This window comes from Propithecus coquereli, unplaced genomic scaffold (assembly GCF_000956105.1).
Source record: "Propithecus coquereli isolate 6110/MARCELLA unplaced genomic scaffold, Pcoq_1.0 Scaffold468, whole genome shotgun sequence".
Lineage (NCBI taxonomy): Eukaryota > Metazoa > Chordata > Mammalia > Primates > Indriidae > Propithecus > Propithecus coquereli.
The window spans coordinates 1,080,791-1,098,465 of record NW_012150485.1 but is presented as its reverse complement, the minus strand read 5'-3'; the positions used below and the strand labels follow the sequence as shown (position 1 = coordinate 1,098,465).

At 56.5% G+C, this 17,675-nt stretch overlaps 1 protein-coding gene across 1 annotated transcript in view; it reads right to left on the bottom strand.

Moving 5' to 3' along the window:
- Positions 1–6,214: 6,214 nt before the first annotated feature.
- Positions 6,215–17,675, bottom strand: part of PRIMA1 (proline rich membrane anchor 1) — a 55,852-nt gene continuing 44,391 nt past the window's right edge. Inside the window, exon 4 of the mRNA XM_012655211.1 lies at positions 6,215–6,723. Coding sequence (XP_012510665.1) covers positions 6,621–6,723 — 103 coding nt within the window. The 3' untranslated portion in view covers positions 6,215–6,620. The remainder of the gene's footprint in view (positions 6,724–17,675) is intronic.

Genomic DNA, 17,675 nt, shown 5'->3' with positions numbered 1-17,675 from the left:
GGTGGTGGGAAGTGCTCCATGGAAAATAAACTAAGGTGATAGACAATGATGAGGTGGGCTCAGAGAAAGCCACAAGGAGGCAATTGGGGAAAGAGCCACCAGCCTTTATCTCCCATTTTACAGATGAGAAAACTGAGGCTCTGAGAGGGGAAGAGCCTTGCCAACGGTCGCACAGTAAGTGATTCGTGTTAGGTCTGTGAATCCCTGACTGCAGCTCCTGTGTGCTTCCTAGGGGCTGGGAAGATAGTTGGATTAAATTTGGCTGGGATGGAGCATTTGAAATCTGAGGGCCTGTCTGGGTTGGAAAGACCTAGAACTTGTAGCCATGCAGCTCGGTCTGAATTGCAGCTCTGCCGCTTGCTGAGTTTTTGACCCTTGGTAAGCTCCTTGACCTCTCTGAACCTCAGTTTACTCATCTGTAAACTGGGGGTGATCTCTGTGCCTCCTAGGTTGAGGGAAGGGTTAAAAGTGACAAGGTATATGAAATCCCTTCATCTCCACACTGTTGTCACCATCTCTGTGCACACTGTGGGCCCATTGTCACCCTGGAGGGCAGGGGCCCTGTCTTGTTTCTCTCCATATCCCCAGGACAGAGCACGAGTCCCCAGTCAGCACTTAGGGCGTGGGTGGGCAAAGGCTCCAAGGACTGCCCTGCTCGGGCAGCAGAGGGTGACCAGCTGGAAATATCCCCAGGACAGGCAGGAAGTGAGAGTTATGCATGCAGGGCTGTCTGTGCCACCCATAAAAGGGGCACACGGCTCTGCACATGTGGGTTTAGAGTATGTTCCATGCATATTCAGGGGTGGGGGTGGGGGCAGGCAGGCAGCCTCCGAGAGGGACCTGGAGAGCAGACGGGACACGGAGCGAGAGGCGAGCCCAGAAGCAGGGCAGAGGAGCCCAGCAGAGGACTGGGTGTGGGGAATCGCTGTTTGCTGGCAGGGGCGTGTGGGGTGGGGTGGAGGCTGGGGGTGAGCAGTGAGGGGTGGGGCTGGGAGGGCCGGGGGCCCAGGGCAGCCAGATTAAAGGCTGCGGCCTGGGGTGGGTCCACAGCAGCTGGCCGGTGGGCTCTAGGAAGCTCAGGTAGGCAGACACTGGTTGCGTGGAGTGGGGAAAAGCCTGGGGCAGGGGGGTGGAGGTGGCGGGCAGTGCAGGGAGGGGTTGGCGAGCACATTGGAGGGCCCAGGCAGGACCCACCAGGTTCGAAGAGCTGGGGACCTCTGAGGTTTCCAGCTGGACCCTCGGGTCGGGGAAGCCGAACCCGGTGTTCGGTGGGGGACCTGGCAGGTAGCGGAATCTCTGTAAGCATCTGGGGACTGACTGAATCAGAGAATGAACAAATGATGGAGAGCTGGAGCCAGGGGCCTGAGGTCACATGTCCAGGACAGCCTGGGGGGGAGGGCCTGGGGGGGCGCCGCTCCACCAGTGGGGGCTGGGAGCCTCCCAGAGTGGGAGCTACCAGAAAAAAAGCAGACACCGGCGCCCGGAGCCCAGGCTGGGGGCCCCACTGGGCCGCGGGTGGAGATGGGCGTCCAAATCCGACATGTCAATACGGTGGAGACAGGGCGGGGGCGGCAGAGGAGGCGGAGGTGGGGGTCCAGTGAGGCGGTCCCTAGCCGGGTGGGGTGGGGGAGCGTTCCCAAGGGTGAGGCCACAGTGGGCCACGTTAGTGAGCCAGCTGCCATGGGAGCCAGTGCGACAGCCGGCTCAGCCTCACAGGACCGTCTTCCCTGGTGTGGCGCCTCAGTGCGTCTCATGCCGTGTTTTGGGGAAGGAAGGAGGGAAAGCGTTCCTGCCACTGCCGCTCCCGTGGGTCCAAGACGGTAATTCCGCCACCCCCTGGGTGCCAGGCGGGGGTCCCCTGTAGGTCCCACTGTGTCTCATGCCTCGCTGGCAGCAGCAGGCCCCCAGAGCAGGACATGGGGCTCTCAGGTGGCGGGAGAGCAGTTTGTTGTGTTGGTTTGGGGAGATGCAGGAGGCACCTGGGCGGGCTCTGGCCCTGCAGCTCCATGACGACATCTCCCCAGCACCGGTACGCTTGGCTGGTCCCCTCCTCCCTTTCCCGGGCTGGCCCCCGATCCCCGTGCTGGCCGCCTGCACAAATGGGCAGAGCCTGGCACGCAGGCCTGCTGCTCCTGGCCGAATCCCCTGCTGACCTCTGGGCTTGCTGCTGAGGACACCCAGACTGGGGCTCACAGGGGTGCGTAGGAGGCCGGAGGAGTCTCTCCGACTCCTCACCAGTTCCAAGGCAGGACTCACGTGGGTGGTCAGTGGGCAGAGGAGCCCTCACTGTCACCCAGATGGCACAGGCTGCTTTCATTAACGATGGCAGTGACAATAGCTGTCATGACAGCTGTCTTCTACCTCATGCCTATTGTATGCTTGCAAATGGCGGTTCTCCATAAATGGCCGCTCATAGCATCCGGTAGGGGATTAGAGGAGGGCCTCTTGGCTCTTGGCAGGCATATCCATGGTTCCCCTCCACTTCCCTGATGTCTGGGACACGGGCCCTTCCCCGAGTCCCTGCACTGAGCTGACCATGCCCTCGCCTGTGGGCTAGGATGGGGGCAATACCTGCCCTAGCTCCAGGCACGCAGGGCCCTCTTAGTTGCCCCTCACTGAGTTAACTCTGAAGCCATGGGTACCCAGGCAGGGGCAGCTGGCCCGGCAGCGTGCCAACAGTGGGAGTGTCTGGGCTGGGATCCCCTCAATCATGACCAGTGACTGGGCACTGAAGGCCCCAGGTCTGGGTTCAAATCCCAGCCCCACCCCCGTCTCCTGGTACCTGCTTGACCTTGGCTGTCGCAGGCCAGCCCTGGCCTGTCTCCTCACTCCAAAGATGAGGATGACAATGCTGCACGGGCAACCGTCCCTCTCTTTCTCCACCTGCCCAGCCGCCGGCCAGGAAGCTTTCATCCCAGAAGTGCTGGGGGGTTGGTTGCTTTGGTGGAGCTTACCTGAGGGTGAGGCCGGAAGGGCAGAATGGCCTTGCAGGTTGCCCAGGTGCCACTGCCTTCTGCAAGCAGGTGAGCCTGGGGTGGGCCCCGTGCTCTCTGAGCCCTTCTGCTTGTGGGTGCAGAGCAGCCTCGACTCTCCACGCAGCTGGCTGGGTGCGGGGCGCTGCCCGCCAACCTGTGGGTGCTGACTCTATGCATAGGGTGGATAGTCTAGGAGGCCCCACCCTGGCCACCTTCTCCCCTCCAGCGTGGCCAGCTGACTCTTGCTTCCGATGATTCCTATGAGCACTCGTCACATTAGGGTGACATGCTTGTCCCGTTTGCCTGGGACAGTGCTGGTTTTATCTCTGAAAGTCCCAGGTTCGGGAAAATCTCTCAGTCCCAGGCAAACTGGGAAGGTTGTTTGCCCTATTTTCAATTAAGCCAAAGCTCAAGGTGGTGGGTGAGGTGATGAGGGTCAGGATTGCCCTTAGAAATCCCCATAAATACTAACCTTGTGATGTTGGGATAAAACAATACAGAAATAACGTACACAAGGTACCCAGCCCAGCCCAGGGACCCCCCTCCCAACACACACGCCTCAGCCTGCCCTCTGCTTCCCACCCCGCGCCCAGGGCCCAGCACCCTCACAAAAAACAGCTGACAGCCGTCTTTATAAGTATAGTTTTATTGAAAATAAAAAAGTCATGGTGCTGTCTTCCTCCTAAGTAGCATACAGCGCACCCCCAATGCTGCCGGTACAGTTTCCTGCACAAAAGTCTCAGCACAAAGTCAACATTCACGGCTAGCTGGCGGACAAGACTGCATCGACTTGTGTATGTGCCCATTGAGAGAACTCCCAGGAGCAAGCGTCATCTCCCTGCACACACGGCACACGGTTAACAAGGCAGACGTCGGGGTATTTACACTCATGCATTTCACGTCTCACACTGCCTGGGCGGCTCGACTCACACTTGGTACAGATGCAAAGAGTACAGTAATTATACATATAGATGTCTCTTTAAATATATATAACTATATAGAATATATATGTTTATATTTTTACACCTATTTGTTTTTCTTCCAACACTTCCCTTAGAAGCTTCTCAGGAACACCTGAAACCTCTGGGAGATCCTACCTCTCACCGAGTTCCAAAGTTGGGCTCAACTATGAGAAGGCTGGAAGATATCTATCTGAGAGAATGAGGAGTGTGCACTTCATTCTCGACCTCTGAGCTCGGACCGGTCTGAGCATCGGTCTGTGTTCAGGGGCTGTGGATTCGCTTTAAGTCACAGGTCTAAGCTCAAATACTAGGCGGGCGCGGTCTTCAGTTGGCTTCAGTCTCAAACGCTAAAAACCTGGCGGGACTCTTGCTGCGCCACGAGTTGCATCTTCCGAGTATCTGGTTCTGGGACTGGGTCCCAGTGAATCCTTCTTAAAAACCGGTTTTCACTCACTAGGTGAGAAGAGGTTTTATAAGCCCAACTGAGGGGAAATTTATGCGCAAACTGGAGCCCGGGTGTCAGTGGCTCAGGGAAGGGGCACGGGCCCCCAAGCATGATGATGGCTCAGCTGTGGTTCCTTGCCAGGGAGCCTCACCTGGGGCTAATTGCAAAATCGGAGCCTCCTCAATTTAAACCAAGGTCGGGTTGGTGGGACCCAGCGGGTGAGCGCGAGCTGCCGGCACTCCATGGTCCCTTAGCCAGAAGTCTCCCCTCTGGCCAAAGTGGCTCCCTGATCACTCCTGAGCTTCCGACCAGCCAAGGCACAGGCGTTTTCTCACTGGTGAAGCCCACAGCGGTATGTGTTCAGGGCTGGGGGCCTGCCCAGGTGTCTGCTTGGGGTGCAGGCAGGGGGTTCTGCAGGCACCAGGAGGTTGCAGATTAGGATTAGGCTATTGCAAAATCTGGGCCTCCAGTGTGGGAGAGTGCCCTGGGGCTGGGTCTGCCTGGTTTCCTGCCCCTGCCCTGCCACTGACCCACATCCTCTGGCTTGTTTGTCACCTGGCTCTGCATCCCGAGAGCTCTGTAAAGTGCTCACCTGGCTGGGGGCAGGCGTGGCAATGGAGAAAGCCATCGGCAGCACTGTGCCAATGCCAAGGCGCACTGGGAAAGCCAGATCCAACTCCAAACCTCTAACAAGTCCTCAAACAGAAGGAAAAGAGGAAAGAAAAAAAATCCTTTGTGGGACGGTGTGCCCCAGGCCTGTCTGCAGCCTGTGCCCACTGACCCGGGGGCAGGACAATGACGCACAGACAGTTCCATGGGTACTAGGATATTTAAAGGTTCTGCCCAAATGGGGACTGGTTTTCATGTCTGTCAATCTTGCCTGGGGTTGAAAGCCTTACCTGCAGCCCAAACACCTGCCAGGGAAGGACAGGGTGGCTGAGGAGGCAGACCCGGTCCACCCAGCTAAATCCCTGCCTGGCTTCAGTGGAGCCATTCAGTGTGCCGGTTCCTTCTGAGCAAGCGTGTGGGGTGGGGGAGCCACAGGGTCAGGAGTGTCCTCCTAATCTGCCAGGGCATGCAAAATCACATGGCTGCTGTCGTCATGGACCCCTTGATGTGTCCCATGGGTCAGGTGGCCACCTGGGAGACAGGCCAGGTGGGTGGGGGTGGGGTGTTGGGTTTACTCAGCCTGGAGGGTTCCTCTCCTCCCATCCCTCATCCTCCAACCACTCTGGAGGGCTCAGCACTTTTATAGGATACAACCACGGGAAGAGACATTTAGATCACCTCCTTCTAGATGAGGCGGGGATTGGGTCAGGCAGACTCAGCGCCAGCCTAGTACAGGGTGCCCGCAGTGGGTTTGGCACAAGTGGTGGCCTCTGCCCACTTAAGGCAAGGCCTGGCTCACACGGGTGCATCAGTTCCTGTGGGGTCAGGTGTGGGAATGAGTCTGAGAACAGGGGCAGTGGCCTCTGCCCTTGCCTGGAGGCTCCTGGCTTAGGCTTTAGTGAGTCGTTTTGCCATGGAAGGCCAGATACTACCCCCCAGTGTAAATGTGCCTCTTTGTCTGCTTGGGAGGGGATTTTGCTGGCTGGGCTCGCAGCTCTCCATGGCAAGCAGTCAGGAGCTGAGGGCGCCCTGCATCAGTGGGAACAGAAGGGAGAAGGCAGGCCCTGAAGACTGAGGACAATCATGGATGGGGTGACAGACAGATGGATGGGAAGCACCTCCGAAAGGGGACGTCTGTTTCCTGGCTGAGCCGATGGCTTCTGTTGGGAACATCAACAGAGAAGCAGGTGAGCTTCCTGGGAGGAGGAGAGGGTTTCAGGAAGGGGAGTGGGCCCTGGATCACCTTTCTTTTTGGTAAAGGGCGAGGCCTCCCCGCCCCAGCAGACAAAGAGACCCCCCACCTTCATCAGTGCGCGTGATTTAGACAGCAGCTGGGGGCACTCGGCAGATCAAACACCAGACAAGGAGGAGGGTGAGAGGGTCTCGGGTGGTGACGCTGCCCCGGTGCCGCATGCAGGGTCAGCCAGGCTCAGCCTGGTCCGAGCTGCCCCTGCCCGGGCCGACCAGAGGCGAGCCTGGGAAGAGGATTGTTTCTCCTTTGGGAGGCTCGAGGCCTGCAAGGCAATGAAGTCCTGGACAAGCCCAGTGTCAGCTCGTGTCCACCTGCTTTCCCATGTCCGCTATGCCACCAAGGTGTCCCTCTGGCCAGCAGGTCCAAGGCTTGCAGACTCACACCACCGCGTTGTTCACATCCACCCCTTTGCTGCTCTGTGAAGAGCTCATGGGATACTCAGCAACGCTGGTGCCATTTTCGTCCTTTCTCAGTGGTTTCCTGGAAGGCGGGAGGAGGCAGGGAGGGAGAGGAGGGGGAGGCAGAGCATCGTTAGTTAACAGTGACTGTCGGGGCCGTGACCTCCCAGATAGCATCTGTGCTCCACGAGTCCCAGGAAGCCACCAGGCTCTGTTCTGGGTTAGCATCTTTGGGCTACTAGTCCCTGTGGGGTCAGTCAGAAGCTGGATGTGGCCTTAACCAGGATGCCCATTTAATTTGTCATGGAAACCAGGGCATAGCTGAGAGTGAAAATGAACTTGTAATAACAAGGCAGGGACAACAGGCATGAATCAGGACTGTACCGAACAAATGGGATGTATGGTCAGCCTCTGATTGAGCTTTTTGCTTATGAGCAGAGAGAGATGAAAATTTGGGAGTGCGAGACAGTTGGATTTTGCAATCTTGCCTCTGTGTGGTCAAAGGCAAATGGAAACTGTGATGAAGGGGATGGTGATGATGGTGGTGGTAGTGGTGACGGAGAAGATGGTGATGGTAGTGGTGATGGTGATGATGGTGGTGATGATAGCAACGGTAAGAGTAATGGTAGGATTGACAGTGGACTTGATAATGATGGTGGTGATGAGGAGAGTAATGGTAACGGTGGTGGCGATGGTTGGGTTGATGGTGGTGGAGGTGGCGATGGTGGTAATGACGGTGGTGGTGGTGGAGTGGTGATGATAGTGATGCTAATGGTGATGGTGTGACGATGGTGGTGGTGAATGTCCAAACTAAATTAGTTAGTACACGTCAGTGGTTCTTGAACACTTCACATTAAGCCATCTGAAGCTTATTCCAGAGGCCACGTGACCCCAAGAACCACTCCTCCTGTTCATACAGGGGATCAGGAGGGTTGGCAGGTGGCTTTGAGAAGGCGCTCGCTTACTTGCTGAGGTCCTAGAATCACAGTGCTACTTTTTGGCCTGGCTCAAATCCCACTCCCTCCCTCGAGTCAGGCAGGAGGGCTCAAGCCCCCAGACCGAGCGTCTATATCCTCCTGGTCTGGGCTGTACACTGTGTAGCCCAAGCCCAGGCAGCAACACTGCAGGCTCTTGGGTGGATCTGATCCCCATGGGCTGTAGCTCAAGGACCTCCCATGACCCCAGGGGTGCCGGGGCTGAGCTGAGTGCTTAGTTGAACATTTATGCCATTGTCAAGAGCCCAGGCATTGATTGCTTCTGCCTTCTCAAGTGTCCCCAGAGCCTCCCCAAAGCCATCGTGAGAAGGGCTGGTACTTGGTGACCAGTTTGATGGCTATGGGATAAAGCCCTGACTGAGTTAGTTGAGGGGAGGGAGGGCTGTGAGTGGTTGGCAGTACTTTCTCGGGTGGGATTGCCAGGCCTGCTCAGAGACCACACCCTGAGCTCAAGCCTATGGACCAACTGTTCCCTTCAGTCTTGCAGCAGAAGTAGCTCACAAAACACATGAAGAAACCCAAGGCACTCACTCTGGGGGTCAAGCCCAGTCACTGTGGCTTCTTCTAGAAATGCAAGATGCAAACCCACACTTCCTCCCATGGTGTGTTGTGCTTTGTGCAAAGTGCTCTTGGTCGCACAGATTTCCTTGTCTCTTCACATAGTGGTCCCCTGAAGAGCTAGGCCTGGATTAGGAGATTCATTTCATGGGGAAACTGAGACTTAGAGCAGGCTCTGACTTGCGCAAGGATGTCCAGATGGTTTGTGGTGGGGCCGGGACCACCACCCATTACTGCCAAGTCCTGGCCAGACATCTTCCCGGGAAATCATCACGGGCTCTGGGGGCCGGTCGGCTTGGGCAAGCCTTCCTCCACCCTGCCCCCCGAGATTCCCAGAGGTTGTGCAGGGTCCTCCAGGAAGCCTGTCTGGTTTGGCTTTAACTCAGCACGCCCCATGTTATGTACCCGACAAGCCCACTTATGTAGGTGCTCAGAGATGCTTTCTGGAACCTTGTTTGTGACGGGCTCTGTGGGAAATGATGGACTCTGCAGCCAAGCTCTGCCCCTGGGCCTCTTCCTCCCTCTGTCCCCTTCTTCCCCCTTTCTGTCCTGCTCGCCCCCTTCCAGGGAGGCTTGAGCAGCTCTGACGCTGCTGGGTGGGCTTGCTGCCCCACTTCGAATTTGCACGGCCTGGGCAGTCGGGGGGTGGTATTTTCTCACAGTGAGGTCCTGTGTTGCCCCACGAGGCCCCTGAAGACTTCAGAGGGATAAATTTAGCATCAATATATGGGGCGGGGGGACGATGGACATCAGCATCAGGATTCCGGAAAATATTAACAGGCAAAAAACTCTGGGCCCAAGGCCACACTGCATTTTTTTCTGAATAAACATTAAATCTCAGGCTTAGGGCTAAAAAATTGACTGCAACAGGTCCAGGTCGCAGGAGATGCAGCTTAAGGGACTCCAGGGTGGATAATGCTGAAATGAGGAGGGGGCGTCGAGCTCCCATAGAAACGGCCGAGCCTGGAGGGTGCAGCTTCCACCCCTCTTAGGGTGAGGAAGGAATTAGCAGGACACCTTCCGGCTGGAGAAGAGAAGAGATCGGAAGCCAGGATGCCGGCTGTGAGACCCCCTTTTACTCTGGGGGGAGGGGTCCCTGGGGGAAGAGGTGGCCAAAGAGGGCTGGGCAGGAGCAAGCCTGGCCGGAGGGCGAGGCGGGCAGTGCCTGCTCAGCTGCTTAGCAGCTCCTAGACAGGAAGGGAGGCAGGGGCGGGGCAGGGGTCCTCCCAGCAGAGAAGGCAGCTTTGGCCTGCACGGCCCCTGATGGGAACATTCCGCAGCCTGCACATGGCGACGGGACGGGGTGGCACCTGAGGGCTCTCCTGAGAAGAGGACTTGGTCTGTCCCACCACCAGAGCTGAGTCCCCAGCCACTCCGCTCCCAGGGCTGCTGCTGAATCCACTCCCGAAGCCGTTCTGAGACCCCTTGGAGCCCAGCGGAAGCCGGATTTTCCCCAGAGTGGAGGGTGGCGCGGCACTGCAGGGGGACACTGCGCAAGTGCTAAGAGGCAGATTATCACGGCTCAGTAAACTCCTGCTCTGCCACTTTCTGGCCGTGTCACCTCAGGCAAGCCACATAACCTCTCTATGCCTCAGTTTCCTCGTCTATAAAATGAGCACGGTCGTGGTGTCCATTTCATAGGCTTGTTGGAAGGATTAAATATGTTAATGCAAGTCAAGCACTCAGACAAGCGTCTGGCATACAGTAAGTGCTCCATAAGTGTTTGTTAGAGCTCAAGACTGCTGGCGGAAGGGTGTCGGCGTGGAGCTGCTCCCATGGCTGGCGGTAGCCAGGGTTCTCCAGTGCGCACAGATTTCCTACCTAACCCAGGCCTGTGAGGCTCCGGCAGTGCTAGAGAGGTGCTAGGACCAGCCTGGCTCTGTGGCTCTGTGGGCCGCCCAGGGCTGGTTCCAATGAACCAAGGAGAGGCATTTCCACCCAGGTCCAGGCGGAGATGGCTTCAGAGGGCTCCCTAAATGGCATGGTTCCTAGAAGCCAAGAGAACAGTCAGTGAGTTTTCCTCGGCCGTGTCCAGGCTGCTGCCTGCAGGAGGGTGGCCTCTCCCACCTTGAACCCTCTTCTCCCTGACCTGGGTCTGCAGGCAGCAGGCACCCCACATTCTCTGCTCGGAGTGCTGTGATGACAGCTCCGGCCACATATGCCAGCAGTCACGACGGGCCGCTGCAGAAACCGTGGCTCCACCAGCACCTCTGCCTGGGCAGGGAGGGCCAGGACCCAGCCACCCCTGGTGGGCCTTGCTGACAATGATGTGACAGCTTCCGCCCTCCGGCTGCTGCTCTGCTGGGGAAGCCAGAGGCTAAGAACAGCTCTGAGGAGCCTGGGAAGGGAGGGCTGCCAGCTCTCTTCCTGCGGCGTGCACCCCCCAGGTGGTTTGTTTTCAATCAAGTGGAGGTTGAAGGTCCCAGGCTCGCCTCTTCTGAAGGCATTCACCCTCCCTGCCGCCCACGCCCCTCCCACGCACGCACATACATATCACGCGCATGTATGCACATATACGTGTATACACACACGTACACCCATCCATCCATACACACAACACACATGCACGCGTATACACATACACACATGCATGTACATAATACATACATATATATGCACATCCATACACACATATGTACATATACATCCAAACACAATATGCACATGCACACACATGCAGAGCTCCACAATGAGACTGGACTGCACACTTCCCTAAACCTGGGTCAAGAAGCCAGGAGCCTCTCTGAGCCCCCAAGGGTGCGACTGTGAGAGGTGGCAGCCCCACTTCCAGCCCCCAACGTCCAGGCGATGGCAAAACAGGTGTGTGACGGGTGATCACCCTCGTGTGTCAAAGAAGCCAACCATTTTGACCGTGTCCCTGGGCTCATGTAGCCACCTCTGCTGAGCAGTCTCGGGGCACCTGGGAGCTGCGTGCCAGGGAGGGCCCTCTCACAGACTCGCGACTCTCCCCCTCTCCTAGAGCACCTCTCTGAAGCTGGGAATTTGTTCCAGGGCAAAGCGCTTCCTGGCCTGGATACTGAAGAAAGGACTTCGGGGTCACATGAGAGTCCTGGACAGGGGACCTCCAAGCTAGCTCAGGCCTCAGTGACTGTCCTTCAAGGCCCTGAGATGCCAGAATGGCGCTGGGGGTGGAGATTCCTGCTGGCTGTGTCGGCAGAGGCAGCCCAGACGGTGCCTGCCTCCCTGAGGCTCCAGGAGCTATGCCTCCCTGCCAGCCTCCTCTAGAGCAGGGGGTGGGTGTCAGGGAACACCTCTGGGTGGAGGTGACTTTAAGTTGAAGTCTGGTGGGTGTACCAGGCAGCAGAACAGGTGGGGACAGGCAGCCACAAAATGTGGGCATGTGCTTGGATCCCAGAACCAGGTCTCGAAACCTCCTTTCACCTGGTTTTACAGTCACAAAAGGCTTTCGCTGGCCATGGGAATACCCAGAGCCATCTGTTCTTCTTAGAGGCCAGTTTCCAGGCGAGACCTGGGACAGTCCAGGAGGCCTGTCCTGAACTCCGGGGTGGTCATGCCCCGTCAGAGCTTCCCTGTGTCCAGAGACTGGTGAGGTCGGGGAGGGAAGAGGCCCTGGTTGTCCTGAGCCAGCCAGCCTGGTTGCCACGGCGCCACCAGGGCCACGCGGCACTGCCTGGTTCACACACGGGCTTCTGCAGCAAACGAGGAGCCTGCAGATGGGGGCAGCGTCCGAGGAGTGGCCTGCCCACCAGCGCTCCCAGCTTCAGGCTCAGAGCACTCACTTCACGGAGAGCATTTCCCCACAGGTGGTTCCACTTCCAGAGGCCTCTGGGTTTTCATAGAATGGACTTGTATGGCCCTAGGACATTGGCTTCAGCTTGGCACCAGGTTGGCAGTCACGCGGCTGACAGTGCACAAGCGAGTAGATCGCAACAAGTTATGGGAAGAACTAAGAGGGCAGAGAACTGGGTGTCCAGGGGGAGAGTGACAGGAGTCCTGCTCTAGGCCAAGCTGAGCCCGAGTGGCACGAAGCACCTGGCCCTGCAATGAGCAGGACAGAAGCCAGGACGGAGGCCCGTGGGGCCGGAGAGCCATAAGCAAGGGGCCGAGAGGAGGAGGAACAAGGCCAGGGGGCGAGCGGGCCATACCCTGCAGGGCCCAACTGCCGGGGCAAGGCCTCTGGGTTTTATTCTGAGCAGGGTGGGGAGTCATCTGAGGCCTCCTTAAATCAGGATTGCTGCCCACCCCTCGCCCTGCCCCATGACCTTGACTCCGTGCATTTGGAGAGAGGGGTTCAGAGAGGCATGAATTTTTTGGTGACAGAAGAAGAAGGCCCCAGGAAGCAGGGACCCATTTGGGTTTGCAATCGGCCAGCCCTGAGCACACTGCTTAGCTTTCTGTGTCAATGGCTGTCCACGGTGCCACGTGGCCTGGGCTCCATGCCCCCTGCCGCCAGGACGCCGGGCAGATGGAGCAGGCTCGTCCCTGCTGCCTGCCTCACACGGCCAGGACAGGTCTTCATTACCCATTGCGGAGGGTGGGTCTCTGGTGGGGGATAAATAAGGCCAAATATGAACCTCAGCCCAAGGCAGCTTGGGACAACCCATGCCCCAGCCCTGTTGGCCCAGAGGATGGTGGGAGACATTGTGGCATCTGCGGCTCTGACTGGGGAAAGAGCCAAACCCCAGGCAGCCTAGAAGGTGGCAGTGAAGCCCAGTGAAAAGTGTGGTGACCCAGGTGTTACAGGATTGAGCCTTGATTCTGCCACAAAGCAGAAGACTCAGCTCCTGGAGTCCAGCCAAGGTACCGAAGGACGTAGGATGGGCTCTGGGCAGCCCAGGCCACGCTTCAGTGCTCAGCACTTGACCAGAGGAGACCCTTCCTCTGAGCATGCCAACTCCGACCTGACTCACAGCACAGCCAGGCATGGTGACCTGGATTCCCAGCCAGAGAGACTGGATTTGGAGGCCTGGAGGGGTAGCCAATGCTACTACAGGGACATTCATGAACAGTAGGGAGAGGTGACAGGTGGAAACGGAAGGGTCTCAGCACCCAGTCACTGCATTGAGCGCCCACCCGGCCAAAGAGATTTTGGCCCACGAGTTAACCTGTCTCAAGACCCAAGGATCCAAGTTGCATTCAATATGAATTTCTTGCTCCTGCAAGTTTGTGGTGAGCTAAGGATGGATGAAGAGGTTCTGCTCCTGTCCTGAATTCCTGGTCTTCACTGCTGGCCTCTGGGCCTTCCCCCGGCACTTCCTCTGGCCCTGGCTCTGTGGTGTTGAGCTAGAGGCTAGAGCAGGGGGTGGATAGAGAGAGGGCGGGGCTGGCCCCTGACACAGTAGGTGTGTCCTATGGGGAGGAACAGGAGGTGGCAGATGGCGGGGGCTCCTCCACGGCATTCACAGCTAGGGAGTGTGTCATGCACAGGTGGGAGGGAGGCTCTGCTGCTACGAAGCTTGGAGAGGGGGCTGCTGAGTCATGTACGCGCACTGGAGCTAGTGTATGGGATAGGCTGGAGATGGGAGGGGGAGGGGGCAGACATGGCCTGGGGCTGGGAGACAGGAGCTGGCGAAGGGGCGGGGCCAGGCATCTAAAACTGGGTGCACATTATTTACTTCAAAAGCAGATTCTACTTCACTTACGCAGATAGAGAAAAACATGAATTTACTGAAATTCTAAATAGTTTGTCAATTTAAGAGGTGGAATCTGGTAAGTGTATGAAAACAAGCCCCATTCACGCCACTGAAATAGCCATTGAATAGTTACTACGTGCCAGGCACCATGCCAGGCACCGTCAGGGAGAGATGAGTAAGATGAGGTGACCGCTCCCCATCTACTGTGCGTGCGCACACAATCGCACACACACACGTGTGTGGGCACGTGGGCACGGGAACACCAACATTACACCTGCCCACAGCAGAAAGCAGAATCGTAAATCCAGGGAGAGCTACAACTCTAGCAGTTGGGCAGGGAAGAGAGAGCTCTATACTGGTCCAGGATGACATCTCAGTCAGGTCTCGAGGGAGAAGCACCAAGGACTCAACTGGAAGAGGCAGGGGGAGGGCACTGACCAGAGAGAGCTCCCTGAGTGCTCAATGACCCAAGAGACAGGCTGGAAACTTCTGGGACCTGAGCCATTTCTCTTCCCCATCCATGCCTCAGTTTCCTCATCTGTAAAGCAAAGTTGACCCATGACCACGGAGGCTTATTCTGGCTCAGACTCCATCGGAAACTCATTTCCACCCCTCCCTGGCACTCCTGCTGCCCCAGGTAACCGGGTCTTCTCTACAAGCTGCACATTCAGTTAAAACTAACCTTTCTCTGGGCTACCCCAAAGCTCCCAAAAGAGTAAATTCTAAAAAGAAAACAGTTTCACTGACTTTCTATTAAGTACATGATTTGGGAAAGATCTTGAAAAAAATCCATGAAGGAATCAAGCTAAAGAGATGAAAGAGTGTTGTGGCAGAGGGAGAGAGAGAGCTGAGGGTAGCAAGTTCCCACAGAGGAGCCTTCCAGCTTAGAAGGCTGTTGCAGAGGGTGACCATAGCCCAACAACTGTGTGACAGGCTCAGAGAGCCACCGGTGCACCCAGAGAGGAGGATGCAGTCTCTAGGACAAAAATGAAACTGATATACTTGACCATATTGAGAGGAGGTACTGTTAACTCCAGGAAAGGAAACAAATCATAGTATACTATGTGGCTCAGCTGTGTGCAATAGGTACCTTGTCATACTAAAGTAAACACTGAATAGTCACTGAACCCCACACTGGAGAGTTCTCGAGGTAGAGGATGGGAAGAGGGGAAGTATTTTGTATGTCTGTACTTTACTGACCCTTGTATCTTCTTAGTAGAAAGTCAATAGATAATACTTAAAATTGAAAGAAAATTTAAATAGCAATACATGCATCACTTAGAATATGGAGAGAAATACCAGAAGAAACGGCTAATGGTTAAAACTGGTTGCCTCTCAACAATGAGACTTGGGGGAGAGGAGGGCAAAGTCAGGGAGGGGGCTGTTGTCTTGCTTAATAGCTTGGGGCACATTTGACATTTTAAATTACAAATTACATTTGACATTTTAAATTATGTGTATGTATTACTTTGATAAAAATAAAAATTAATTAAAAGTAGGCAATGAGTGTGCAAAGCCCTAATGATACCCTCCGATCATTAAGCTCTCTCAAAAGACGTGCACAACATGCCTGACTGTGGGAGGGGAAGCAGCCCGTCTCCTCACCCTCTTCCCTCCCCTCTCTCTCCTCCGTTACCCTCAGTTACCCACTTGCTGGTGCACGTGCTTGATCCGCTTCCTCCACGAGCAGGAGGAGGGTTGGACTCAGTCTTGTTTAACTCTCTATCCCTTCTGCCTAGTCTCGTCACTGGCACACAGTAGGTGCTCAATAAATACTTGTGGCCCAACACTGACATACTGAGAAGCGCTGGGTCAGTCAATGGGTTTTCTAAGGCACCATCAAAAAGACTTGAGCATTCGGAAGTGCTCGTTCTGCTGGAAGTGGCTGGACCACAAACGGCTGATGAGCGCCGGAGCCCAGCAGTGATGCGGGCGCTCCGCACACCCGGGGTTACCCAGGCACGCACACTCCAGCCACACCCAGGAAACTGCACCCTTGCTTACTGTCTGCAATCAATGATCTGCAGGATCGGCCAAACTGTCCTAGGGGCTTTTATTGGTCTTTTAGCCAAAAAACCCCTTAAATGCAAAGGAAGTGCTGTCAAATGATTTAACGGCAGATGGAGAGCGAAAGTGTAGCACCCATGCCGCGGATGGCTATCGGAGATGTGCCTGGAGTGTGTGGGTGTCATCTCCCCTCAACACAGGGGCTCTTCTCTGAGCTAAGGGGGTGGCCATCGGAGAAGCTGCCAATGCCACTCTGGGAGAGCAGCCTCATCCTGGGAGTCCACAGGCCTGTGGGGCTCCCGCAACCAGGGTCTGTGATCTGGGTCTCCTCCCCAGGCGGTGGGTGCCTTGCGCCTTGGAGCTTTATCTCAATGACTCCCGATGATCTTGGCATGTTTAAGGTTCATCTCTCGCCACGGGCTGAGACTCTTGTCGTCTCTGCTCACAGGGCTTTGGGCTTCCCTTCAGCCTTTCCTCTCTGACTGTACTCCGTGGTTCTTTGGGGCTGGTCTGGTCTGATTAACCTCTTCTCCTGCCGGGATGGTGCGTGCAGAGTGGGCAGGGACTGCGCCTGTGGCACCCACCACTGCGGCCCCAGTGCCAAGCATGGTGCCTGGTGCCTGGTGCCTGGCCCTGCCCTGGGAGCACCGTGGTTGGCATTTACACATCTGAGCAACCAAATGACTGGGTGGCAGTGGTCCTCCTGCGATCCTGGGGCAGGGAAACAGAGGCTCTGGGAGCTGGAAGGATACTCGGGGGACAGCCAGTTCACAGGAAGGGAAGACTGAGGCACACAGAGATACCCACTGAGCTGGGCTGGGGCTGGGAACAGACGCGGGGGCTTGACGCTCAGTCTGGCTTTTACGACAAATCCAAGTGGTCCTGTTGGAAATACATGTGTGTTCGGCCTAGGGGTGGGAAGACGCCTGGTTGTCAGGCGCCAGGGTACAGAACGCCTACGGGCTCTGGGACAAAGAGCTTGTTCACAGCAAGCTCGGGGCAATGAAGACACCAAAGTGCACACTGCATGGACTCCCCAGGGCTGGGAAAGCCGCTCTAGGGTTTGGGGTTGTTGACAGGGGACTCGGGGGCCGCTGCATGCGCTCATCCCAATTCAAGTAACGCCCCTCCTCAGCCCCTTGGCCTGGCCAATACGCCGCTTCTAAGAAATCTTCCCAGCCGCCAGGTCTGGGCAAGATGCGCCTTCTCTGGGCTCCCGCAGCCTTGGAGCACGCTAGCATATTGCCCAGCACAGAGTTGGGGCTTGGGGAATGTTTGTTGAGTCACAGGATGAAGTGTTGATTCACCAAATCTGCATCTAGGGAGTGCTGATTAGAACCCCGCTCCTGCCCCCCTTCAGCCAGGCCTTGCAGCAGCCTTGGACACAGATGCGAGGGCACGGCAGGGTGCTCCTTCCCCATCTGCAACTCGTCCTCAGTCTCCTCCTGTCCCTGCCGAGGCCTGTGCTCCCACGGCCAACACCCCCAGATGCCAAGCCTGCGTCTCCAAAGTCACCTCCTCTCTACCCCAGCTGATTCTAGAACAATCCTCCCAGCCATCTGGCTCCAAAAGGCTGCGTTGGGGCCATTCACAAAGATCTCTTGGAAATCCTCCCCTAGGACTTGAGGCTGTGAAAATAAAAAAAAAAAAAAAAAAAAAGGGGGGGGGGGGGGGGGGCTCCTCACTAAAAAGGCTGTTGCAGAGGGTGACCATAGCCCAACAACTGTGTGACAGGCTCAGAGAGCCACCGGTGCACCCAGAGAGGAGGATGCAGTCTCTAGGACAAAAATGAAACTGATATACTTGACCATATTGAGAGGAGGTACTGTTAACTCCAGGAAAGGAAACAAATCATAGTA